This window comes from Dermacentor albipictus, chromosome 2 (genome assembly GCF_038994185.2).
Source record: "Dermacentor albipictus isolate Rhodes 1998 colony chromosome 2, USDA_Dalb.pri_finalv2, whole genome shotgun sequence".
In the NCBI taxonomy this organism is placed as follows: domain Eukaryota; kingdom Metazoa; phylum Arthropoda; class Arachnida; order Ixodida; family Ixodidae; genus Dermacentor; species Dermacentor albipictus.
The window spans coordinates 202653078-202679231 of NC_091822.1; the positions used below are offsets into that span (position 1 = coordinate 202653078).

Here is a 26154-nt window from a genome sequence, read left to right on the forward strand (position 1 = left end):
CAGAGTTTGCAAATCTTCCTGGCTATCTGCTAACAGTACAATATCGTCGGCATACATTAAACCCGGTAGTCGTTGCTCAACAACCTTTTCGCCTAATCTGTACGACAGATTATACCCTAGATTGCTTCGTTGTAACCTTCTTTCCATGCTTATCATATAAAGCACGAACAGCAGCGGTGATAGAGGACAACCTTGCCTTAATCCTTTGTGAACCTCGACAGTTGTCGTACTCTTGATTCCTTCCCATGTTATTTCAACATTATTTTCTCGATATAGTTCCTGTAGAAAATCAATTAGCTCATTACCGATACCTTCAGCTTTTAATATGTTCCACAGGAGTTCCCTGTTCACATTGTCGTATGCACCACTTATGTCCAGGAAGGCTAAATACAGAGGTCTAGTTTCCGCCTTAGCTATTTCTATGCACTGGGTAAGCACGAACAGGCTATCATCTAAGCGCCTACCACTTCTGAACCCGTTCTGAAGTTCTCCAAGTATTCTATGACTTTCTACCCATGACTGCATTTTTAATTTCACCGCCTGCATCGCCAGCCTATATATAACTGATGTTATCGTAATTGGTCGGAAAGATTTTATGTTCTTCTTATCACCTTTCCCTTTATAAATCAAATTCATTTTACTCTGTTTCCAGCTGTGCGGAATTTGCTTATTTGTTATGACTGCCTCCAATGCTTTTATCAGCGTTTCCTTGCTTCTTGGGCCAAGTTCATTAATTAACTTGATTGGAATTTCGTCTATCCCCGCGGACGTGCATATTGGAACATTTGCTTCTTCCTTTTTCCAGTTAAGATTGGTCAATTCTAAGCTGTTTTCTATTATGCTATTCTGTGTTGCTCCCTCACTTGGGGCGATTACCCTATCGTCTTTCCTATATGACTCTGCTATAACTGAACCAATGTAGTTCACAGCGTCATCTCCCTCTAAACAATTTCCTTCGGCATCGTGAATCTGTTCCTCTTTTCTGTGATTAGCTTTACCCAGCCAGCTTATATGGTTCCAGAATTTTCTTGACCCCCCTTTAGTTGCATCGCGAACTTCAGCCAGCCAGCGATCAGAGGACTGCTTTATTTTAGCCTGGACGAGGACCTGCACTTGTTGTTTCTTTTGTCGATAATATTCCCATTTTTGGCCTATTTCCTCTTCAGATAACTGCGCCCTCTTTGCTTCTCTGTGTTCCCGAGATGCCCACCGTCGTTGTTCGATGGCCTCTCTAATTTCCTTATTCCACCAACTTCGTGGCTTCCCCTTTCCTCTCCAGCGGTTTTTACCTCTTTTATTTTTGTACTAATGAGTAGTTTTAACTGATTATAATCCCACCTTTCCATGGGATGTTTCTTTATTGCTTCCTCTATGCCAGCCGCTATTTGCGCGTCATTTAATTTTGCGTACTGTTTTTGGCTTCCCTGCATTTCTCTTTTGAGTAGGGCTCCCAACTGTAGACTAATACGCTTATGATCACTTCCGAGGCTTATGATCACTTCCGAGGCTGTACTGCCCCTCTTCGTCTATTTCCATTATTGCTAGCTTGCTATACAATCCCTGCGACATTAAGCAGTAGTCAATGGTCATTTGTCTGTTACGGGACTCCCACGTGATTTGTCCCTCACACTTAGTTTCTCTATTTACTATAACTAGGTTGTGTCGTTCACAGAAGTCTAGCATCAACTTCCCATTACAATCTGTGTATCCATCCAGATCCTCGATGTGGCCATTCATGTCACCCAGCAGACAAATATCGGCACCTTCTCCAAACTGCTTTATATCGTCATCGAGACACTTCACTAATCTTTGTTCTCTTGCCTGTATTTGTCCCCTGTCCCTAAATAAACTACTCCTAGCCATGCCTTTTTACCGGCAATTGTACCTGATACCCAGACATGTTCTTTGGCAAAGAATAAAATTAACTTGCAATTTGTTTCTTGGTGTATGAGCATACCTACTCCTCCTCCCTTCCTCTCCGTTGTTCTATTGCTCCCTTCCCAGACGTAGCCTTCAATAAGCGGTGGGTCTTCTAGATCCCTGAGGTGTGTTTCGCATAGCGCGTATGCACCTACTTCTTCGTCCTTTAACTGCTGTTCTATTTCTAACCACCTCGCTCTCTTTCTACCGCCTTGAATGTTTATGTACCTGATCCTGGTGTTAAATTTATTTGTAGTTTTCTTCCTGGACCTCCTAGTGGCCATTTTATTGGTGTCAGCCTCTATTGTTGCACTTTCTACACTGTTTCTACCTACCTCTACGCCCTGAGGCGCAGTGGACCCCCTCAAAAAGCTACTGCCCGACCTGCCAGGCGCCAGCCGATCTCAGCTCCTAGCCTTCCATTAAAGTGGATGCCATCTCGTGCAAAGCCTCCGCCATAGCCTGCTCTATGCACTTGTCTGTTTATGTCTGCCACTTCAAATCCTTTCTCCTGGCTTAGCTTTCTTGTTTCACAATTTACAGCCACAACGTCCTTGGCAATTGCTCCGTTCCTTCCTTGCACCTCCGGCACTGTGCGTACCACCATCTGGACTTGCTGTGCTATCGCCCTTAAATTGTCAACTCCCTCCGCTAATCTTTCCACTACTTTTGCAGCTTCACCATTCAACACATTATTTAGCCCCGCCGCTACCACTACCAAATTGCGCTCTGCAACATTCTCAGAAAGCTCGCTTTTTGTTTCTCTCAGTACTGCGTCCATTGTCCTGCCTGGGAAAGTCCCGACTGCTACCCGCTTATCACCCTTTGCACGCTCCATTATAGCACTTTTGCACCTCCTCATATTTGAATCACCACCAATAAGTACTAGGGCATTCTTTCCCTCCCTCCTAACTTCCAGGTTGTGCTTATCATTGACTATGAGCTCATTCCTTGGGGTTAGCTTGTTCCCCTCCTCTCCTCGCGCTCGCTGGCACCCCTGTGGCTGCAGCGTCGCCTCCCGCGGGGCGTGTTGCGCTGCTTCACTATAACTACGCCGATTCACCAGCGGCGAGCTGACTACCGCTTGCTCTGCCATCCTGCCCCCGACTTCGCATGTAGGGTCTACCCTACTTTCTGTGCTTTTGCCTCCGGCTTGGTGTCCCGACCCATCATTCTCCGCTGCGCGCGTCTGAAGCGCATCGAGACGCCTATGCAGTTCTGCTCTCCTTTCCTTCTCTTCTCCAAGCTCGGCCACGGTTCTTACTAATTGCGCCGCCTGCACCGCTTCCACCTTGACCAACTCGGCGACTTTCGCCTGCAAATCTAACCGCCTATCCCGCTCCTCGCTCAGGTTTGCTTTCAGCTCCTCGAACTTGGCTGTCCAATTTCCTTCCAGTTTTTGGACTGCTTCCCTGACCCCTCCACACAGCCTGCACGTAAAGCTAGACTTCTCCGCGTCTGCTAAGCTCTGGAAACTGGTCTCGTCGAGGGAGCACCAGCGCAGGCACTCGTCGCACTGCACTTGCTCGGCGTCCCCCGCGGCCTTCCCTTTCTTTGGTTTCATCGCTAGGCCTACGTCCTTAGGCTCAACGAGCACGTCCGCCAAATCACTTCGAAAAGCTAGCTGAGATAGTTAAATAGGCCTATCAAATAGGTCCCGCCCATAGAGTTACTATAATGACTCTAGAGGACAAGCTACCCATAGGGCCCATGCAATAAAATCGGGAACCGCAAGAGCGCCGCCATGTTGCTACGCGCCGAGGTTGCCAGCTCCTGAGACGCTTGCTAGACTTGGTGACAGTAGTCAGTTTTAATCCGGCAACAGTAGCAGCGTAGCAGCATGGCGTCTCGCTTGTAGTGTTGTGATGTGTGCGTGCAGCCGTGTGTTTGGGCTTTATAAGTCGGTTCTTTATTCTATGTTGCGGGATGGTGTGGGTGTTGGTCCATGTTGGCCGTGTTGGCCGTACAGCTGGCAGTTATGCAACCGAGGGATGATCCTGCTGTTCAAGTTTCCGGCGGTATGCAGTTTTCAGCGGTCACGCCTGTTGCAGGAATGTCACTCGACGACGTTAAGAGCTCGAAGCTGTGGTCAGATTCCTCGTTGGCGTTCCGTAATTCTCTTCGCACGGGGGCGGTATGTTGCAAGGCGCGGTATGTTGGATGGGCGCGGTATGTTGCATCTATCGTCGTGACGATAGATAGGGTTTTTTATTATTATAAGTAATGATCCAGCTGTAGGGCACATGTAACCGACAAACGGGTCTCAGGAGAGCACCTGAGATGATATTAGAGCAGGCGGCGCAGGAACTCCAGGGCACCCGAGGGACAGTGGTGGGATCAAAGCTCGAAGCAGAACGGTACGTATGTTGGGGCCTCCGAGGCAGGTGTGTGCCAGGGAGTGTTCGCACGGACAGCTCCCCTGGCACGCGCAGCCGTGCCTCGCAAGGCCGAGATACTTTAAAGGCACCTGTGCCCATCATCTTTATTTTGCCTCGGCGCAGTGAGCACGATTAACGAGAATAATGTGGAGGGCATCCGGTGCAGTCGCGAATGCATCATGACAAATGTAGCTCGGGTCGGCTGGCGTCTGTAGGAATATCAGAGTTGGTTGTATGAACTTTATGCATAATACGCTTTGTTACGGTACCTTAACGGAATGGGTCTAGAGGACGGTGTTGGTACATTTTTTCGTACCGCCCTAATCCTATACCCCCACTACAAACACACACATACCCCCTTTTTTTATGTATACATACAATTCCTTGCCATGACGGACCATAGCCTCCTTTATTTTTGAAAAACAGAGGAGGCTATGGACCGATTGACCAGTTCAAGTTGTCAACTTGTCAGTAACTGTCGTAGGAATCACTGTAATAAACACAATTCCACGATCGGATCGTTTACTTTCAGTTTTTGTTGTAACACTGAGGACTACATAGAACTTTATTTTGTATATGTGAGAGAAGTATGTGGATATCACGAGCTTAAGCCAATGTGCGATACACAGACAAAGCAGCTGCTACAACATGAACTGCATTGAGGGCCACACAACACATACGTAATTAAAGGTGCAAAATATAGGGGGAAGCTTCAAAATACGCTCTGTAACACTGCAAAGTATAACATGTATTGTATGTGTACAATAAATGTTCAAAAATACAATGCATCAATGTCCCATTTGCCTTCAAGTTTATTGTGAAGTTCAGGTTTACTGAAGTTTATTATGAGCATATGTACAACAGGAATCTACTGACACACCCGCAGTCAAGGTGGCTGTTCGAGGTGTGCTGGCTGCCTCAGTGCAAGAAAAAGAAATCGGGTAAATGTCGACACCAGTGCCACCGCTTCTTGCCTCTGACCTGCACGTGCCTCTGCGGCACCTTTGTGCACAAGTGTGCTGGCGTGGCGAGGCGTAGGAGTCATCCGAGAGAAAGAGTATTGTTTACATGGAGAAGTGGCTGTTCACATTGCCTGTCACTTTCCCTCAAATGTTTCCTTGGCGACTAAGGTGACACACCCGCAGTCAAGGTGGCTGTTCGAGGTGTGCTGGCTGCCTAAACGAAATAAAAAGAAAGAAATTAGATGAATGTCGATACCAGTGCTATTGCTTCTTGCCTCTTACCTGCATTTGCCTCCACGGCCTCTTGGCTTGCGGAGTCTGTATGAGGGAGCTGGTGTGGCTAGGCGTAGGCATTGTCTAAGCAAAAAGAAAAAGCCATTCAAATGGGGAATTATGGAAATAAATGCAGTTGTTATGTCTGCTTCTTGCACTCTTCTTGCCTAACAGTTTTCAAACATAGTGTCCAGTACACACCAGCACTTTGACTGCTTCTGCTTTTTACCTGCAGGTGTTGCTGCGAGATCGTTAGTATGGCTGCGTGCAGCATTGTAACACTTGGCGGAGGCATTTGAAGTGGTAGCCAAAAATATAATCATCCTTGTCTGCACGAATGCTTTCAATTTCTAAATGCAGTGGTAACTATCGCTATTAGTGTAAGGCCCCCCACATCTATGCGGCAAGTGCCATAGCTCGAAACTGAATTTTTTTTTTAGTGTTTCACAAGGCGTCTGATATGTCCACATTAGATGTGATGTGTTTGTTTTTATTTATCCCATTGTGGAGAGAGCATCATTAAATAGTTTTTTATTTTTGCATGTCTTGTTTTTTGGTTTATTTTTGAATTTATCAAGCAGCAGTCTCATGATGCTAGACGTACCCCGGAGCACCTCTTATCTATTTTATCCCCATAGCACTCTGGGTTTCATTAGGACGGCATTTTTCTTCTTCTTTACTGTAATTGTTTCTTCCCGTGTTTCCATATATCTATTGCCTTCGTTTATCAATATACCAGGGTATTTATATTCTGCTACTCGAGGTATTTCTTGGCGCTGTATTTTCACTGTTTTTATTGAATACTATACACCCACCTGATTGTTTAATGCTAAATTTCAAGCCTAAATTCTCACCCTCCTACTCACAGATATTAGCCAGACATTGCGTATCACTTTGTTTGTTAGCTAGCACCACAATGTCGTCTGCATAAAATAAACCTGGAAGCTGTTGCTCTACTACTGCTGTACCTGTCAGTTTGCATGAGAGATTAAACCTGATATTACTTCCTTCTAGCACACTCTCCATCCTCACCACGTACATCATCAACAGCAGTGGGAATAAAGGGTACCCCTGTCTCAGTCCCTTGTTGATATCAACTTTCTCCTCGCTCCTCATCCCTTCCCATTCAATGCAAATTGTATTTTCTAGGTAAATCTCTCTCAAAAGCTGTAGACAATAGTCGCCTAAGCCTTCCTCTTCCAGAATAACCCACAAAATGTTGTGGTCTATGTTGTCATACACTCCTGTAATGTCTAAAAAGGCCACATATAACAGTCTGCTTTCTACTCTTGATATTTCAGTAAACTGAGTAAGAGCAAGTAAGGTATCAACCAAATGCCCAGCTGTTCTGAAGCCATTCTGAAGTCGTCCCAAAATGCCATTATTCTCTGCCTATGCTTGCAGCTTTAATTTAATTGCCTGCATTGCTAACCTTCATATTACCGACGTAATGGTAAACAGTCTGTACGAGTGAACTCTTTCTCCCCCTTACCTTTATAAATTAAATTCCTTCTACTTTGATGCCAACTGTCTGGTATTCGTCTATCTTTTATTAAAGTTTTTTGCACTGCTTTCACCAGAGCTTGCTTATTTTTGCACCTAGTTCATTAATCAAGCTAATGGGAGCTTCGTCTAACCCTGTGGCTGTGCGCTTAGGAATTTTCTCTTCAGCTTTCTTCCAGTTAAAATCTGTTGGCACGAGCTCCTTTTCCATCCGGTTCTCTTTCATGCTCCTTTTTTCTTCAAATACAACCTCGTCATTGCCTTGGAAAGATTCGTTTGTTACTTTTCGGATGTAATTTAATGCCACTTCCCCTTCCAGTTTGTTTCCATCTATGTCAGGGATATGTTGTTGTATTGTTGACTTCCTGCCTAATAATTTTATGTGGTTCCAAAATATTCCAAGTGCGGCCTTCTTCTTGTCGCGTATTTCTGACAACCACCGTTCACTTTTACCTTTTATCTTTGCTTGCATCAATATTTAAACCATAGGTTATTTTCTCCTGGTATAATACCCATTAACTGGCTACTTCATCCTGCGACAACTGCGATTTTTTTTGCCTGCCTGTGCTCTCGGGATGCTTTCTGTTGTTCCGCAATCACTTTTCGCATCTCCCTATTCCACCAACTTTTCGGTTTTCTTTTTCCTTTCCCATGAACACGTTGCTTGTCTTTCCGTACTTCTCTTGTTATTAAACTTAGAAGCTCACTACATTTCCACTCTTTACTTGGCTGTTTGCCGAGTTCTTCCTCGACTCTAGTGACTCTATTTGTTATTTATTCAGCGTTCAAATTTGGAGTGGCCATTTTGCACTCCTTGCTCTCTTTCCCAACTACATATCCCATTTTCAGAATGATGCGTTTATGGTCACTCCCTATGCTGCTATACCCTTCCTCATCAATGACCATTTCTCTCAGCTTATCATGAATTCCTTCTGCCGCTAGACAGTAATCAATGGTCAATTACCGGTTTCCTACTTCCCATGTGGTCTGCCCTTCACACTTAGGCCCTGTATTCACAACAAGGAGGTTATTTTGCTCACCCAGATTTAGCATTGATTTCCCGTTGTTGTTGCAGCCATCTAGATCCTGTATGTGTGCATTCATGTCACCTAATAGGATAATTTCGGCATTATTCCCGAACCCCTTAATATCAGCACTTCGGCATTCCGCTAACTCTTGATTCTTCTCTGTGCAATTATTTCAGGTCCACAAATATGTTACACTCAGCCATGTTTTCTTTCCACTCATTGTACCTGATAACCAAAGAGGCTCTTGACATTTTGAATTTACTCTTTTCTAGGGGTGTGTGAATATTCGAAATTTCAAATACAAATTGAATATTTTCCTTATTCGAAGTGTATTCGATTCGAGAAATGCATATTCGGAAATTCCTGAATATTCGAGGATGGCCGAAGAACTGTAGAAACGACGAATATTCGGACAGACTGTGAATAACTGAGCATTTAACGAATTACATGCTTGCTCTGCATTCTGCTAAGGACATGTTTATTCACTTATAACTACGCATGATTCGCTCATTATCTGTATGCTCTGTTTCAGTCTATCTGCATCCCGCCCTTGAGACATGAACAGTTTCGGTTTCTTTTTTAACAAGCTTTATTACAGGGCTCTTTCATAACGATATATGTGATGTACTTTCGTGCTCTGTAAGTATCCGCAATAAAATATGCATCTCTAAAATGTTACCTTGACAATTTTTAGATGTTCGGAAATAAAAAAATAAATGTCTGATGAAAACATTGGATTCAAACTGACAACTCCCGCCTTGTGTTCCCACTTTTCTATGGTGTTTGCCAGCTCTTTGCTACGTTAAGCGCTGCTGCTCTTTGAGGCAAACGCAAACCACACTAACTTCGCCGCTGCGCTATTTGCAACTATCTCAGTGCTGATACAGCCCTCACTCAAGGGTGTTCTCCAAGAATGGCATCAACTGCGGATGACAAACCACCAAGCAAGCAAGAAAAGAAAGCCGGAAGAAGTCTTCTTTGGCGATACTACACAAGACTCTCGCCGTCTACAGCTCGGTGCAAGTAGTGCAAACGTGTTCTTCAAACGCCGACGGGAATGACTACTACTCTCCAAAACACACGAAACAGCACCCTTTGTTGACAGAAGAGCACAAAAAAGACGCTGCTGCAAATGCGCCATTGAAGAATCAACCAACACTGGATCATATACTACAGCAGAGACAGCAGCCATTGTCTAAGAAGAAAGAAAACGCACTTAACCAGAAAGGGGCAGAAATGGTCGCCTTAGATCTTCCCCCTTATAGCTTTGTAGAAAACCGGAGGTTCAAAGCACTGATAAAAGCAGCTGCACTGTGCCACAGTCTGCCATCTCGAACAAAACTGTCACATGTGCTTGTCCCGCGCCTGTACGACAACACAAGAACAAAGGTACGAGCCGAGCTGCGAAAAGCACTTGAAGAAGTAACAAGCACTCTCGCTTTTACGAGCAATATCTGGGCGTCACGTGCCAACGAGGGCTTTATAAGCCTCACGTGTCATTTCTTTTAGGTGAAGTTTAAGATGGGGACAAGCTGTTGTATTCCGCTGAAGTTCGCGCTCGCTGTTTTCCAAATGCACGAAAAACGGCAGTGATCTCCAAGCACCCAGGCACTACATCCACTGTACGTTGTCTCTGGTGGCAGAACCCATCGCAGGTTGACGCGAAGCAGCAAACACGACCAGATAGCTGATTACAATAGGTGGTGGTTCTTGGATGAAATCGCATTCGTAGTTTAAACCAAAGCTGGTGCAATTCAAGCCTCTCCATCGACGCGAAAGTAAACAACGCTAAAAAACATAGGGTCGCTTCCACTCAGAACAGGAAGCTGCAGCTACCTAAGTTCCGCTTGACACCGGAAGCTAAGGGGGTGAGTGGAAGAGGAGCGTGGAGGAGGAAAGTAGGTTGGCGGTACTTAACCTGGTCGGCGGTGGCGCATGTGTGGAGGGGCTTTAAACCAAAATATCTTTTGAGTTTGAGTGGTGCTGCCTCAATAGCAAATACTATAACACTGTAATTGATGGGATTGCATGACTCGTGCCATTTTATCAGTGAAAGTGTTACCGTACAGCCAGATGTTTTTTCTGTGTTTATTACCACATCGTAAAATGCCTATCAATAAGTGGCAAACACAGTTTCATCAATTCTAATCCTTATAAATGTAGCAATCGCATGAGAATAGTTTTTATTGATGACGCAGGTCATCCCACTCTGGAGCTCCCTTAGAGGTATCGCCTGGGACTTCCAGGGAATTGGATCGGTGACCGCACCTGTTAAATGTGTCTATAGACGGTTTTGGAATATATGAACACGAAAATAGCAGGGCACCACCTGCCATTCAACGTAGTCCTTGCGAAGCGTCAAGCCACAGCCGTAGGCCATGCTTTCCGCCATGTGCGAGCTTGCTTCGAGACAATTTATTAGTACTGCTCCGCACCATTGGCCACCATATCATTGGTGGCTCCAGTTGTTCCATTTAAAGCTGCAGTGCACGATGCCTGCTTTCAGTCTTCAGAGCGACATCTGATGTCGGTTGCTGGGTCGAGATACGTTGTAGAGTACAGAATATGTTTCTGGTGTTTATTGGTTGTGTGCTGTTGCAGCAGTGTTTAACTGATTGTGGTAAGCTTTTGAAGGGCAGTGAAACACCTCAGTAGGTCATAGCTGCACCACTTGCATAAAGTTGACACCAGCTATAACATTTAACATTTAACATAAGCTCGCGGCGTCTGCTAAAGACTGTCGTACATCGTGTGAATGTTTGCTTCAGTTGGCAATAGTTGGTAAGGGGCTCGTAAGATACGCATATGTCAATATTAAATTTACGTTTACATTCCATAAATACTCATTGGCATGTCAGTGTGTGTGGCTTTTATGTAGCACATGCATGGGCTACATGTTGGAAGGAGAAAATGAGATTTCCCTGCTGGCTCACAGTGGTCTCGGGTTGTGCTCGGATACATGTGCGGTGTGCTTGTATGACGACATGCTCTGTTCGTTTTGTACTGTGTACAATTCACGCAGTGACTGTGTTTTAAAGGACCCCTCACCACGCCCTATAGCAAATTTTGGTTATATGCTGGAAGTTCTGTGTCCTCTAGGGAGTGCTCTGCCATAAAATTTTTTTTAATCGGCTTATTAATAGGCCAGGCAGAAATATTTCAGTGCCGCGAACCCATGATTCCAGAAGGCGAGCTCCATTGCATAGGGAGACACTCTCTCCACTCGCAAGTGAAATTTCTTCCCTGCGTTCTCCCATACCATACCTTGAGGATCGCATGACGCATACATCATGAGCCCCGCCTCCATTTCTTTTGTTTCTCCTCAATTTTCTTTTTTTTTTTTGGCGCCGTGCACTTCCCCTGATAGTGTTGCGTGCGAGCTGTTGTGATATTACGCGCAGCACACAATTTTGCATGCTCTGCACAAGACGCATGACTAGCGGTATAATTCAGTACTGCGCGAATACTGGCTCAAAACAAGCGGATTGCAGAGCATGATCATGTGCTGGAACATGGTAGAAGATAGCATAGTTTCAGTACCTGCGCACGTGACCGCACAACCGTGGGTACAAGCAGATGAAACGGAAGTACATCCCTCTTGCTCCAGTTCAAAGTAAAACAACAAACACGGAGACATTCCATTTGTATGTTTTATTATTTCTCTAAACTTTCGTCAACTCAAGCAACAGATCACACAAATAACAGATGTTGCCTTTAATAATTCTTGAAGTCACGTGTCACCACGTGTGATGTCACACTGCAGACACGACTAGGTAGGCGCAGGGACACGACAACGTCACTGTCCGGCTTGGAGCACGGTCGCCACAAGAGAAAGGGAAAACAGCGCTCGGATTTAAATTTCAGACCTTTCTGCGGTGCATAGCAATGTAATTCTTTGCAAGCACGATTGTTAGCATGCATTGTATGCTCTGTGCTTGTTAGCTCAAATTGGCCAGACCCGGCGAGGGGCCCTTTAGTGGGGGAAATCAGTGAGACACATACATAGAAGAACACGTGGACAGGACAAGCGCTGGACTTACAAAGGAAGAGTTGAAGTTCAGTGCTCGTTCTAACCACTTCTCTTGTGTACGCATCTTTTTGTTTCGTAGGTTGCCTGTTCAGTAATTTGCACCGACTGGCCCAGCAATAAATTCTCTCGTAAAAGGTGGTCTTGAACACAAGGGCACGAGCCCTTTATTGCAGATAGCTATCTTGCAACATTGCAGAGAGATATATAAGGTTCTGGGTTACACCACGTCACTAAGAATACTAAATGAGTGAATTAAGAAGAAAAAACAGGAACACTGTTTTCGAGATTGTAATATTTAAAAATTAATGTATGCAGAACCTTAGTTACAAACTTGGCTTGTACAGTGAACGATTATGCATTGTAAAAGTTAAGGTGTCAATTGGAAATGTTTTGTGCTGTTCCTATGTCAGTCTAGCATTTCTGATTGATGTTTCAGTTGGCGTGTGTGTTACAATAAGAAGTTCTAGAGAGGATGGATGAGTGGCTGTCATGAATTTCAGCACTCCAGAAATGGAAAGAGACACAATTCAAATATGTTAAAGAACATTCATCTAAAAAAAGGTGTAACAAAAAGAAAACAGCAAACTACCCTGACGAATTATAAACAGTATACACACACGAGACACTCCAAAAACTAGCTATACACATAAATACTAACAAGCCCTCAACTTCATATTGTTCCTCCGCTCGACTGACCAACATGACGTCACAAGCAAACGAACGTTCTGACTCTTGCCACTTGTGTCAGACTCCGGCCTAACGTGGCAAAGGACATTGGCCTGCATGGTTCCAATGCAGCGTGAGCGTTGTACGAGAGCGATGAGGTTGTAGTCTTCTGCAGGGACCCGCGTGGTGCACGACGCGATCTGGGCCAGTCGGCCAATGTGCCACTGACGTCGCCAGGTGATTGCCTTCGTGGCATGGTACAGCAACTGGTTACGGCAGCATGGCGTTGGACTGGGGCTGTAGAGCACAGCCATGGCTATGCAGTCGGGGCTCAAGAGCTGGAGTTCATCATCATCATCATCTGCCTGTTTTATGTCCACTGCAGGATGAAGGCCTCTCCCTGCGATCTCCAATTACCCGTGGCCTGCACCAACCGATTCCAACTAGCACCTGCTAATTTCCTAATTTCATCGCTCCACCTAGTCTTCTGTCATCCTTGATTGCGTTTCCCTTCTCTTGGCACCCTGTATTCTGTAACCCTAATGGTCCAACGGTTATCTAACCTGCGCATTACATGAGCTGCCCAGCTCCATTTTTTTCTTTTGATGTCAATTAGAATATTGTCTATACCCGTTTGCTCTCTGATCTAACCACTCTCTTTTTGTCTCTTAACGTTATGCCTAGCATTCATCGTTCCATCACTCTCTATGCAGTCCTTAACTTGATCTCAAGCTTCTTTGTCAGTCTCCAAGTCTCTGCCCCATATGTCAGCACTGGTAAAATGCACTGATTGTACACCTTCCTTTTCAATAATAATGGTAAGCTTCCAGTCAGGAGCTGGCAATGTCTGCCGCATGCGATCCAACCCATTTTTATTCTTCTGTGAATTTCCTTCTCATGATCAGAGTTCCCTGTGAATAATTGACCTAGGTAAACATCCTCCTTCACAAACTCTAGAGGCCATCTGTCGATCATGAACTCTTGTTCCTTTGCCTGGCCGTTTATCATTATCTTTGTCTTCTGCATATTAATCTTCAATCATACTCTTACACTCTCTGTGTTTAGGTCTTCAATCATTTGTTGTAACACGTCTACATTGTTGCTGATTAGAACAATGTCATCAGCAAACTAAAGGTTGCTGAGATATTCGCCGCCGATCTTTACTCCTAAGTCTTCCCTGTTTAATAGCTTGAATACTTCTTCTAAGCATGCATTAAATAGCAGTGGAGAGATTGTGTCTCCCTGTCTGATCCCTTTCTTTATAGGTATCTTCCTGCTTTTCCTTGTGTATATTTAAGGTAGCTGCAGAACCTCTGTTGACAACAATAATTGCACACAAACACAAAACCATCATGTCACAAACCATTTCGATGCAATGTACATAATGTAATCCTCAGTCACTACTGTATTTCTCATTCTTGCCTCCGAAATATGTGCACAGATGCGACTGCTCTCCAAGTCTGTGTGCAGTGCAAAGCTTTGCACTAATTGCCCAGCAGTGTTGTTGGGTGATATCTGAGTGATTAGTACGCTCAACCCCCAAGTACACATTGTTTCACTGGTATGGGTTCAAATCCCAGTGGAGGTGGTTGGGGAGAAATGTTCTTTTTTCCTTACACTGGTTCAGTGGCAAAGCTGGGGATGACAAGGTGGCCTTACCACAACAAAAATGGATGGACAGACGAGACAGACAAGATGGACCCAATGTAGAGCTTTTAACTGCTGTCCCAGTAAAATATTGCTTTAGGAAATTCATGTTGCTACCATAGCAGATGAGTACAACATGGCAGTAAGAGTTCTGCATGCATTAAAAGCATGTATGGTCAGTGCTGCTGCTCCCATGCTGAAATCATGAGGATGAAAGTGGCCAGTAAGAATAATGTGCCTGAGAGCACAGATCAGGAGTACACACAACAATATTTAAAATTAAGTTGTGGAAAAAATATGCAGCTCCCAGTCATGCTGTTTGGCACACATATGCAGAGGCCTAGGACAATCAATAAAAATTTTGAGCCTATCTACATGTCTAAAGAAGTTGCCAGAGTTGCCTTTTTAAGAAAGTGTATATTTAGCTTTAACTACTGATGTGTTCAAACAAAATTTTCTTAGAATCACGTAGCAATCCTTTTGTTGTGGTCACAGTTTTGTTTTCACTGCGCACTTGCAGTGCTTTATGCAGTAGGCCAGCCATGGTTAGCTGAAGGAATTAACAAGGCCTATCATTCAGGAGGGCAGGATTCAGGAAACATTATCCTCTGCACTTGTGACCCTATCTTCAATGATAACTGATGCATGTCATGGAAACTTAAAAAAAGGATAGTGTTATGACCACTTTTTTACATAATCACAGCACAACCTGCTGAAAGTTGCTGGTGTAACGGAAAAAAGTGTGTGAACACCGAAAACCATTTGTGTATCTTTTCTAAAAATAAACGCAGAAAAATTGTAAGCATAGAAATGAGGCTATGCAGTTGGCAATGAGAATGCAACTGGCAGCACTTCTTAAACAACTTCTTGTCTCATTGCTAACTCCTCAAGCTTTCAGTTCTCACATTGCTTTTTTTTTTTGGCGTGTAAACTCACACACAGATAAGTAATTGTTCCTGATATATCTTTTTACAGAAAATGGTTGCAATAACAGAGGCGCTTACCTTCTTTCTTCCTTCTTTGACATCATGTGCTTCTTTGTTTCTTCTGTTTTCTTGTTCCTTGCTGATGTGTTTGCACTGTGTTGGTTTCCATTTCTGAAGTGAAGTAAATTTTGAAGAACTGATAGCCATCGATGAAAGCAAAAAAATTTTGCTTCAGGAAAGTCTGGTCTCCAAGAACTGCCAAGGTTGTCTTGAGAACCAAACAGAGAAAAGTCCACAGGTAAATGCAAGAGGAGAAAAGCAGAATAAAAGACATCCAAAGAACAAAGATGCTGCTGTCTCAAATAGTTCCAAGTGTTTGTGCTTGAATGCAGCTCATTCCCCTGCTTGCCATATGGTTGCCATTGCTCATTGCAGTTGTGTAGAACTCGTGTTTGTGCACAAATCAAATATAATAAAACACATGATTTCTTATGTTGTGCAGATGATTCTCCCCAAAGCCAAAGATGACATGGACCAGTCGTCAGTGCTGTTGCTTGACACTAGCACGGACAAGGGTTCCTCGTCACAGGTTCGGGTTCCCAGCAAGCATATAATCCCTGCAGACAGCATTGTCATCAACAAGGAGCTTGGTGTCGGCGAGTTTGGTGTCGTCCAGCAAGGGGTTTGGACCAATGAAGATGGAGACAGGGTGAGTTAGATTGGTGTCTATTAATGGCCATTTAGAAATGGCTAGGCACCAGGCATGCACATTTTCTTCGTCTGCCCTTCAGAATATCTCAAGCAGGGACAATGCGCTAGGTCAGCCAGCTTGTCTTCAGTTTGGATGAATGGCCTCACATGGATAATGTCTATCCCTTTGGTTCCGGCCACATACCCTGAGGTGTGCTGTTCTGCACTTAAAGTTCAGGGCAACAGGTGGTTCGTTGTACGAAAAGCGTCTGATAAGCCTAGCTTTTCAGCGAAGAAACACTGCAAGCAAAACATTTCTTTTAAGCAGTATGCATGTAATTTCTGGCTCATTTCACATTTCAATTTTTGTTGCCTAGTAATGTGTGGTGTTTAACCCATTTCGAGGTGTGCCACAAGGACGACGGTCATCTGCAACTCAAATTTTTGGAGATTGGAGAGAGAGACTGTTTGCTAGTCTCCAGGGCATATGAGGTCTGTCCTAAAAGTTTGTGCACTACATTTTAAAGAGTGCATTTTACGAACTTTCTGATATATCAATGTGTTCACTTTTGAAATACTCCCCATTAGCCACAATACACTGGTCTCGCCTCTTTTTCCATTGCTGAAAACACCCTTGGAAGTCTTCTGTTGAGTGCTTCAGCTACAATGTATTTCTTTTTGAATTGATATCATGTCTCTGAAACGCCAGCCCCATAGCACCAATTTGCATTTGAGAATAAAAAAAAATTATGTGGATCCCCCCACACTGTGGGAATGACGTAAACAAAGCTTTCTGTGCTGTTTGCTTTGATTGATGATAATTAGCAGTGATGTTGATGGCAAATTTCAGCATTTCTTCAGCATTTCTTCAGCATTTAGTGAAATACGAGAGTGGCGAGTTGATGGTAAATGTTACCTTGCATGCACCAGTGCTGTTTGTCTTCATAGTACACAGAACACACAGCGAGACGTGTTTGCTTGAGGTGTTGTTGTGCACCATTGTTCATAGCCTCCGAGGAGGTTAGTATTCTCATTGGCTCACACGTCACATTGCATCGAGGCAAAAGTGTTAAACTTCACTTGAATTATGGCACTGTACACGCCAAAACTACAATTGGCTTTTGAGGCACGCCATAGTGGCATACTACGGATTAAATTTGACCCCGTGGGGTTTCTTAGCGAGCAGCTAAACCTAAATACATGCTCGTTTTTGTACTATTTCGTCCCTGTCGAAATGTGGCTGCTGCGGTCAGGATCGAGTGTGCAACCTCGAGCAATGTCATAGCTGCAAAGCTACCACGGCAGGCACACAAGTGTTGAATTTAAGTGTGATGCCTAGGCTATACGGTGCTGTGATGTTGCCTAGATGCTACGGTGCCCTAAGGGGGGACGCGGCCTTTGAAAGCCGAAAATTTTAAAAAAAAGTCGATTTTGGAAAACCACATATTTGGGCAGTATGTCTTATAAACTACCATTTCTGTAAATATCATCTAATTCATCGCGAAACTATTTAAAATAAAGCTTATAACGAGCCGCGGCAGCCGTCGAGTGGTGAACGAGCACTCGAAATACCCTTCTTGGCGTGAACACCATCTCTCCACCGCTCCCCCAAGCTCCGCCATTTTGGTGTTGTTTTGCTCATGCTTGTGCTTTTTCTTCTCTGCCAACCGCGGTGGCAGCGGTAGCGCAGGAGAGGCATAAATCGCTCATGATTGGAGGGCTTGTCAGAGCTTTCATGTTTCCAGAGGCTGAGACGGGAAGCTGAGATTGTGCAAAGCGTGCTCCGTAAGGACGCGGGAAAGCCCGCGACTCCCATTGGCTGCTGTGTGCGATGACGTAGTGGTCTCCTGCATAATGCGTCCGGCTGTCGTCTGCTTCAGCTCCTCCATCGCTGGCACCCTTAGTGTGTTCTGCTTGCCGTAGTCTATCTTTGCAGCTATTCACATATTCTCCAAGTTTCTGCTGTCTTTACGAGATGATTTTCAACCGTCTTTACAAGACCATGGTTGCCGATTGTTGTGCGGTCGGCCACAATGTGCCCAAAGAAACTCAAGATGCTACATGCGTTCGGTGCAAGGAAGCATTCTATGAAACTCGCCCGCATAACGAAGCTCGCCGCTCGCCTGCACGCTGACGACTATCGCACTGATGATTCCTGTGGGGAAGCTTCTGCTTCATCTACGCAAGAGCGGGGTTGCATCGACGCTTCTAGCAACATGACTCCTGCTCCACTGGCGCAAGAATTTGTCGTGACGAGTGCGCCTGGTGTCTCGTGCTCATCGACAATGGCTTCAATAGCCTCTCTTTCATCTGCCTCGGACAGGGCAATCACGTCATCCACTGTGCACTTGAAAACAAGTTTCCTGATGTGTGAGTATAAAGAGACAGCGGATCAAAAACACGCTGCTGTGCAACGAGAACTTGGCGCTATTTCAGCGATGGAGCGAAAATTTCAAGCAATAGAGCGTGATCCTGAAGCTGTCACTGCTAGAAGTGATGGCAAAAAATTTATCCTTGTGCAAATGGATGCCCTAGGTGACCTGCTATCCGGGACCCCATGTCAGCAGTGCTTCGTGACTGGGATGAAGGTTCAAGGAGGCACTCAACTTGGACCTGCAACAAAGCTTGAGCTGCTATGTTTACATTGTAGAGTAGTTGCAAGCTCGTGGAGCTCTGCTCATCAGGATGACTCGATGGCCTTTGACGTGAATTTAAGAGCCATTGTGGCAACAAAACAGATAGGGAAGGGACAAGCAGCCCTCAGTGACTTTCGGGCAGCGATGAACGTGTCCCATCGTGACCTGCATCATAAAACTTTTCAGAAGCACTTGAAGAAATTCAGGGAACCGCTGACACAATGCATAGACAAGTTCTATGCAGAATCTGCTTCTGCTGTGAAAACCACCTACAAAAGAATAGATCCATATTTCAGCAGGGATATCACAGTAATCTTTGATGGAACATGGCACAAGCATGGCCACACATCCCATGTTGGAGTTGGTGCAATAATTGACTGTCATATGGGCCTCATCTTGGACACCATTGTTTCATTGAACCAGTGCCTTGGTTGCCAAGTAAGACCAAAGCCTGGAGGTCCAGGCTATGCAAGCTGGCAGGAGGATCATGTGTGCCAGAAAAACACCGACTCCAAGTCTGGGAGGATGGGAATTGAGGCAGCTGTCATCCTTTTTTCTTGTTCCATGCCAAAGCACAGCTTTCGTTACACAACGCTCGTGTCTGACGGAGATAGTGCCACCTTCTCTGCCCTTGTACAAGAAAATGTTTATGGACTGGTCCCCATTTCGAAAGAGGAATGCCTGAACCAAGTCCAGAAGAGGATAGGGACAGCACTGCGCAACCTTGTACAGAAAAGGGACAAGGCTTTAGGAGGGAAGGGCATGCTGACGAAGGCCCTCATTGACAAGTTGACTGACTATTATGGCTGGGCCCTACGGAACAATTCCAACGATGTGGCTGCAATGCAGCATGCAGTGATGGCATTGTACCACCACGTGACATCAACGGACGAGGATCCTCACCATGACTTGTGCCCTGAAGATGCAGACTAGTGGTGTCGTCGTAATGCCAGCAAGAGTGATGGTGTGCCACCTCCGAAGCATCGGTACAATCTTTCAGGCTATGTTGCAAAAGCACTGCTACCTGTTTATGAGCACCTCTCACAGGCTTCTCTTCTGCATCGCTGCCTGGGAGCAAAGATGCAGAATGCATCAGAATGCTGTGGTTCCTGATGCCCAAAGAGCAGCATGCATCACTGATTGCTGTGGAGACAGCACTGCATGAGGCAGTTTAAAATGTAATGCTGGCTGCCACAGGGCCACCCAAGAGCTATGTTCATCAGTGGGGCTAACACCTGGCCACCTGGCCATTTAATGGGCAGCCAAGAAAGATTCTCTGCGCTTGAAAAAGGCCAAGAAGCGTTCGCAAGAGAAGGTGGAAAGGCAGCAAAAGAAGAGAGTGCTTCTAAGGACATCTCCACTTACACTGCAGGGTCATTTTAGACCAATATATGTGCTCAAAACTTTCAAAGCCCATTTTCTCAAAATCACTTTGTTGGCTGGTGAGGCTGCTTGTTCCAGCCATATCTCTGTAACCGCTCACCAGATTTCCAGAAGTGTTTTTTTTTTTGTATCTGAATAAATTTCTGAGGGCAAAGCAAGCCCTCATATATTGTGTCTGTGATTTGGGATATTTAATCAAAATTTGATTGATAAAATATTAGTCGCCAACACTAAATTCGATGGTCTGCTAAAATTTTTCAGCAAGGAAATTTTAAATCTTGCCCTGAGGTATCCATCTGGGAATAGTCATAGTGAATTTCACATTTGCAACACCTTTTGAAAATTCTCCAGGCCTGGAATGAGAAAACTATGTGCACCAGTCTGACTTTTGCTACGAGTCTCTCCTCAAAATTTCATTAAGATATCTCAATAAACAAAAAAGTTAGTATCCAAGGGTAGCCACCCCCCTTAATGTGGCTTGGAGTCTGCACACCATGCATCATTTGTCCACTTGACAAATTTGCATGGTGTTTATTTTTCAGAAATATCAGAAACATACTCTACCGTACCTTGAACATGAATTTATCCAATTTGTCCACAACCGCTGTCATGTCTAGTAGTAGCTAGGGTGCTTCAAGGGCACTTGCATTGCACAGCATTTCCTCGCCTTCTCAGGTCGCGTTTTCCCTCTCCCCCCACCCCCCATATATGTATTCGAGTGCTAAGAGTTTCGTGGCTGCATTGGTTCTACCCATTCTCTGCCTTTTCTCCCCGCTCCTCTCTACCATTCTATGTACTACTTCCCCTCTGGACGGTTCCACATTAGTAAAAGGGTAAGCGCTACAGTTTCTGCAATGCTTTTGAAGGGGGTCGCAGATAATTACAGCTGTCAAGAAGGCATTGGGGTGATGCCCAGGGAGCTCCATAGGGCATTGTGGATATGCCACACAGTGCAAAGGGTCAAACGAGTTTCTCATGTCGCCTTTCCTCTTTGCCATGCTCCTGAAATTATATACACGCTATGAACTGAGCCCTTTCGAGTTGAAAGAGTGGTCCCGATACACCCTCTCCAACTTTTTTGCAGACTCATTGCGTGAAATTGTGGGACAGAGCTCCTACATTCAAATCCAGGTCTTATTCATTTTGTCAATTTGGGAAAAAAGTCTGAGTATTACAAGAAAAGGGGTCCAAAATAGCCTTTGAAGCAACAACGCGCTCCCACTTTTTGTGATTGTTCAATTGTTCCAGCAGCCATGTCAATGACAGTTTTTGCATATCTGGCAGGTCATTGCTGATATAGCTGACAATTCAGCATCTTGTGCTATCTTTTGCACAGAAATTTACCTTTAGGTTGCATAAGACAGGCAGTAGTCATCTTAGACAGGCACCATGGCAAAATAAATCCCCTTGGCTGCTTTACCCTCTTGATTGGTGGTTTCACTGCTGAAATGATGATCACAAAGACAGACACCTGTAGCATTGATAATGTACCTCCCATGAACTGCACTGGTCCTTTCTTGTGTTTGTGCCAAGATGGCCTTCCGTCAGTTTATATTGAGCAGCTGCAGCAGTCCATATTGCAGTCGCGCACTGACAGCGTGTACTTCTTATCTGCAGATCCAGGTGGCCATAAAGTGTCTGAGCAAGGATCAAATGCAAAACAACCCCATGGAGTTCCTCAAAGAAGCTGTCATTATGCACACCATTGACCACGAACACATTGTCCGGCTCTATGGGGTTGTTTTGGACACTGTGTCTCTCATGCTGGTGAGTAGAATGCTTGCAGATGTCCTAGTATTGTGACACGAACTTGGTACCTGGTTGGTTGTTTCATAATTTTCAAGCACTCATTCAGGTGCAGGATCAATGTAGGTGGGCTCTGATGGTCCATGGTTACGCATAATTATTTATCAAGCAGCTGGTGTTTCTGCTTTTACTATTGTTTTAACTGTCTTTTGGCCTCGTATGGTTGTTGCTGAAGGTTCATCTTGAAGTTACAACAAAAACAATGACACTAAGCATAAAAATACAAGGGTCTTTCCATGCTGGTGTCCCAATCCTGAATATGCCTTTCTCACAATGAATCTAGTCCAACTCTCCCTGTTTGCAGTTTTTTTTTCTTATTCCGGACATTGAAATTTTTAAATATTATTATATTTTCATACTGATCCTGTGTGATAACCATTCAATTAGTTGTTAAAAAACATCTGGCTGCAGTTTATTTGCTTTACATTTCTTGGTGAGCAAGAGTCAAGTGTTGCTGAGTGACAACAGACACAATTTGTGTAACCGTGACTTGCGGGTGATGGAATGCAGGTGACTGAGTTGGCACCTCTGCGATCACTGCTGGAGTGCCTGAAGGAGGCTTCTCTGCGGCCCAGCTTCCCGGTGATGGCACTCTGTGACTTTGCAATGCAGATCTGTGATGGCATGCAGTACCTGGAGAGCAAGCGCCTCATCCACAGGGACCTGGCTGCACGGAACATCCTAGTCTTTGCCAAGAACAAGGTTTCTAACAATTCATTCAGAAGAGCAACAAGGCATGCTTAAGTGAAACTCTTAGTGAGTGTATGAGGTGTGTTTATTAAACATTACCCCTGACCCACCTTCTGTGGACTGAGAGCAATGAAACTAAGCACAATTATTAGTTGTTCCCTACATAAGTGCCACCTAGGCACACACAATTCTCCCATCTCTTTTTGTGACATTAAACACCATGCTTGTAGAAGTTAACAGGTTGCTCCAAAATCAATGTTGTAAGTTCGGAAATCGGTCGCATGAAAATGCTTGTGCTTAAAAGAAAGTTGCAGTTTCACCCAAAAGGTGAAGAATTGATTGTGATAGCGAATTCGCAGACAGTTACACGAAGTGAGGATAGTAGTTTTATCAGCCGTATAAGCTTGGAAACATTTGCTGACAAACTGAATTAACAAGCATGGTGGCAGCATGCACAGGAAAACGTGAACACATCACACTCGATGACTGCAGACACTCGCTGTGAAAACGCCGGCATTAGCAAGTGCAGCAGCAGCAGCAAGCGAAGTGGCCTCCATGTTGTCTATTGCTTCAACGTAAACAGTGGCAAGAAAATTTCATGTACAAAGGTATGAGCCATCAGCAGATCGCTTTCAAGATACAGCACGCACTACAGTGCGCCACCATGGTAAGTACGCAGTTGCTGGTGGACTAGAAGCTTACCTGAAGTAATCACTGATGCATAATTGCTTGGCATGGTAGTTCTTCGCTGCCGAAAGTGCCATGTTCTCCAGTTTGCTCACAACATGTAGCATATCTATATCACCACCGCTGCACTCAACAAAGCTGCGGATGATGTTCATGGAATGGATAGCCGCTGCTAAAGCAGGTGCGCAGGTCGGTTTGTTATCGTCACCATCATCGCACACTGGCACACTGTCAATGATTTCATCTTCCACAGCAGCATACGTTGTTTGAACATCTGCTTCTATGTTCGAATATTCCACAAAACCTAGTTCGCCGCCATCTTCTTTGCTGGAGTTGGTGATCCGAGTACACATCGAGTCTCCCTTATCATCTAGGCAGGAAGAGCTGTAAGCGTCACGCTGGTCCTCCCCACATTGTTTACAAAATGTGGCGTGTTCAAAGCAGCGCCTTATGATATTTGCCTTGAGCTCTTTCCAGATGCAGGCAATCAGGCAAATTGCACTGAGGAGATATATTGAATACTGCTTGCGGCTGTCATAGCAGAGCAGTATCCGCTTCAACAGGTGGTGGCAATAATTCTTCCTCGTCTACAGTATCACTCCCTGGTCCATCGGCTGAGATATGGCAGTTGTGTTTACAGGGAGGAAGGCAATCTTGATGGCTTCCAGGTTCTTGATGCCATCGTAAGCTGGGCAGTTATCGATAACTAAAACTTTCCTCCCTCTGGCAGTGAACTTATGGTCAAGGAATCGCGCATACTCCTAGAATATTGCAGCTGTCATCCAGGCCTTCTTATGTTTGCAGATGACAGCATCTCTAGGAGGGAGATGCGCGTCCTTGAAGCATCAGGGCTTTTCTGCTCTGCCAACCACTAGCAATGGAAGCTTGCTGCTTCCAGACAAGTACGCAACGAATAGGATGGTAATTATGTCCTTGGGCTGCTTTCTCCCCGAGACAGCGGTCTCCTTGGCAGCAAATGTTTTAGTAGAAATCATCTGATAAAATAAGGCTGCTTCATGTAAATTGTGCGCATCGGCATCTCCATACTTCTGAAGCAGCGGAGCCAACGTGTACTTCCGCCAGTCTTCAACAATGTTTGCACCCGTGCTGCCGCTTTCTCCACACAACATTGGGTAGGAAAAGTGGTTTTGTTTAAAACAGGTGAACCAAACGTTGCTTCACTTGAAGTGCAGTACCCAACTGCAGTGCCAGCTCATCAGCCTTTCACAGGAACGTCAGTGCCGCTCGCGGTAAGATGAGTAACATTTGCATTTTGTAGCCACTTCATTTAAACGGCTTCGATATCCGGGTATGTTGGGAAACGAATCCTTGATCGCTTTGATGAATGCACCTTCCTGTATGCCTCAATAACCTTTGTCTTTTTTCCTGCCGTTGCAGCTGGCTGGAAACTTCGAATTGTCCGGATAGATCTACGCAGGCTGTTCAAATTATCCGGTAGAATTTGCATTGAAAATGGTTGGACAGTTCAATTTCTACAAATTAACTGAAATTTCGAATGAACTGAGTTCGAATTATTGAGGTTTTACTGTACTAGTGGTAGAGCTGCATTAATGAAATCACTAATTTTGTTCTTCCTCTTCAGGTAAAGATTAGCGACTTCGGACTCTCTCGAGCACTTGGTGTAGGCAAAGACTACTACCAGACAAACTTCAATGTTAATCTCAAGCTCCCAATTGCATGGTAAGCATACACCCTTTGCTGGCAGATTAGCAACTTCATTGCGGAGTATGCTGATAGTTTCAAATACGTAGTTTTTGTACGTTCATTTCCATATGGCTTTTCATGCAATCTCTCAACAGGTGTGCTCCAGAATGTATTAACTTCCTGCGATTCACATCAGCATCTGATGTGTGGGCATATGGTGTAACCTTGTGGGAAATGTTCAGCTACGGATTTCAGCCCTGGGCTGCATTGACTGGCCAACAGGTGAGCACATTGTCATTTCAGGTACTGGCCAATGTCAAACAGCTACATTGTGCTAAAGAATTTGACTCATGCAGCTGGAGGTAATGCTTTCATTTTTCTAGTAGCAGTAGTGCTGCTGCTTGTTCCCCCAAAGGATATATGTTTATCACAGTGTTAACATAGTAGGACCTGCCATATAATTAGCACCTAGTGACTTGCTGTTTGTACCTTCCACTTCATGTTATTTCTTCCCCAGCTTTTGTACCTAGCTATTCTCCAACATTCATGACAAAAAGTCTTTTGGTTATTATCAGAGCAAAAGAACCTATTCCTGGCTCCTATCTTTGTCAGAGTCAGCGCAGTCATTAGTGTTTTGTGTGTTGACAGATATTGGAAGCGATAGACGAGCCAAATCTGCAGAGGCTGGAGCAGCCTGACTGCTGTCCTAAGGATTACTACACACTGATGCTAAAATGCTGGCAGCACGACCCAAACAAGCGGCCAAGGTTTTCTGAAATACTTCAAATGTTACCTGATGTAAGTGACCCCTATAAATGTCATCACTACAACCCAAATTACTTTCTTACCTATTCAGTTGTTACTTTTTTTCACTGATGTGGTTCTCTGTGGAAGTCTTGAATTTAGAAACGCACTGTAAGCATCTCTGCCTTAGCTAGAAATTTTGTTTACGCTGCCTTTTTTTAGAACCTCCTTAATAAATGTTCATATGATTTCCTGGTGACATTGTTCGGTATCAAGAACACAAAAGAGTACCCAATACAGTTACACTTCTTTCTTGCCGGTTCATACATTCTTGGAAAACACAATATTTCCGCACGAGTGTTCAGTACATCGCCAGACTGCGATCGTGTCATACGTTTTCTGGGCACGAGATTTCATGCAAACAAGAAAAGGAGCAAGGCACACACGATCGAGAACAGTAACTGCCTTTTGTCACAGCGTACCCACAAAACTCACCCACCTTTCTCACATGAAAATGTGA

General features: G+C 44.6%; 1 protein-coding gene and 1 pseudogene across 1 annotated transcript in view; both read left to right on the forward strand.

Moving 5' to 3' along the window:
- Ack-like (activated Cdc42 kinase-like) overlaps positions 1-26154 on the forward strand; it is a 240229-nt gene that overhangs the window by 126646 nt on the left and 87429 nt on the right. Inside the window, exons 3-8 of the mRNA XM_070534618.1 lie at positions 15836-16042; positions 21660-21809; positions 22359-22550; positions 24829-24926; positions 25046-25172; positions 25539-25688. Of these exons, the coding sequence (XP_070390719.1) occupies positions 15836-16042; positions 21660-21809; positions 22359-22550; positions 24829-24926; positions 25046-25172; positions 25539-25688 (924 nt within the window). The remainder of the gene's footprint in view (positions 1-15835; positions 16043-21659; positions 21810-22358; positions 22551-24828; positions 24927-25045; positions 25173-25538; positions 25689-26154) is intronic.
- LOC139056467 (uncharacterized) lies at positions 18240-20404 on the forward strand (annotated as a pseudogene).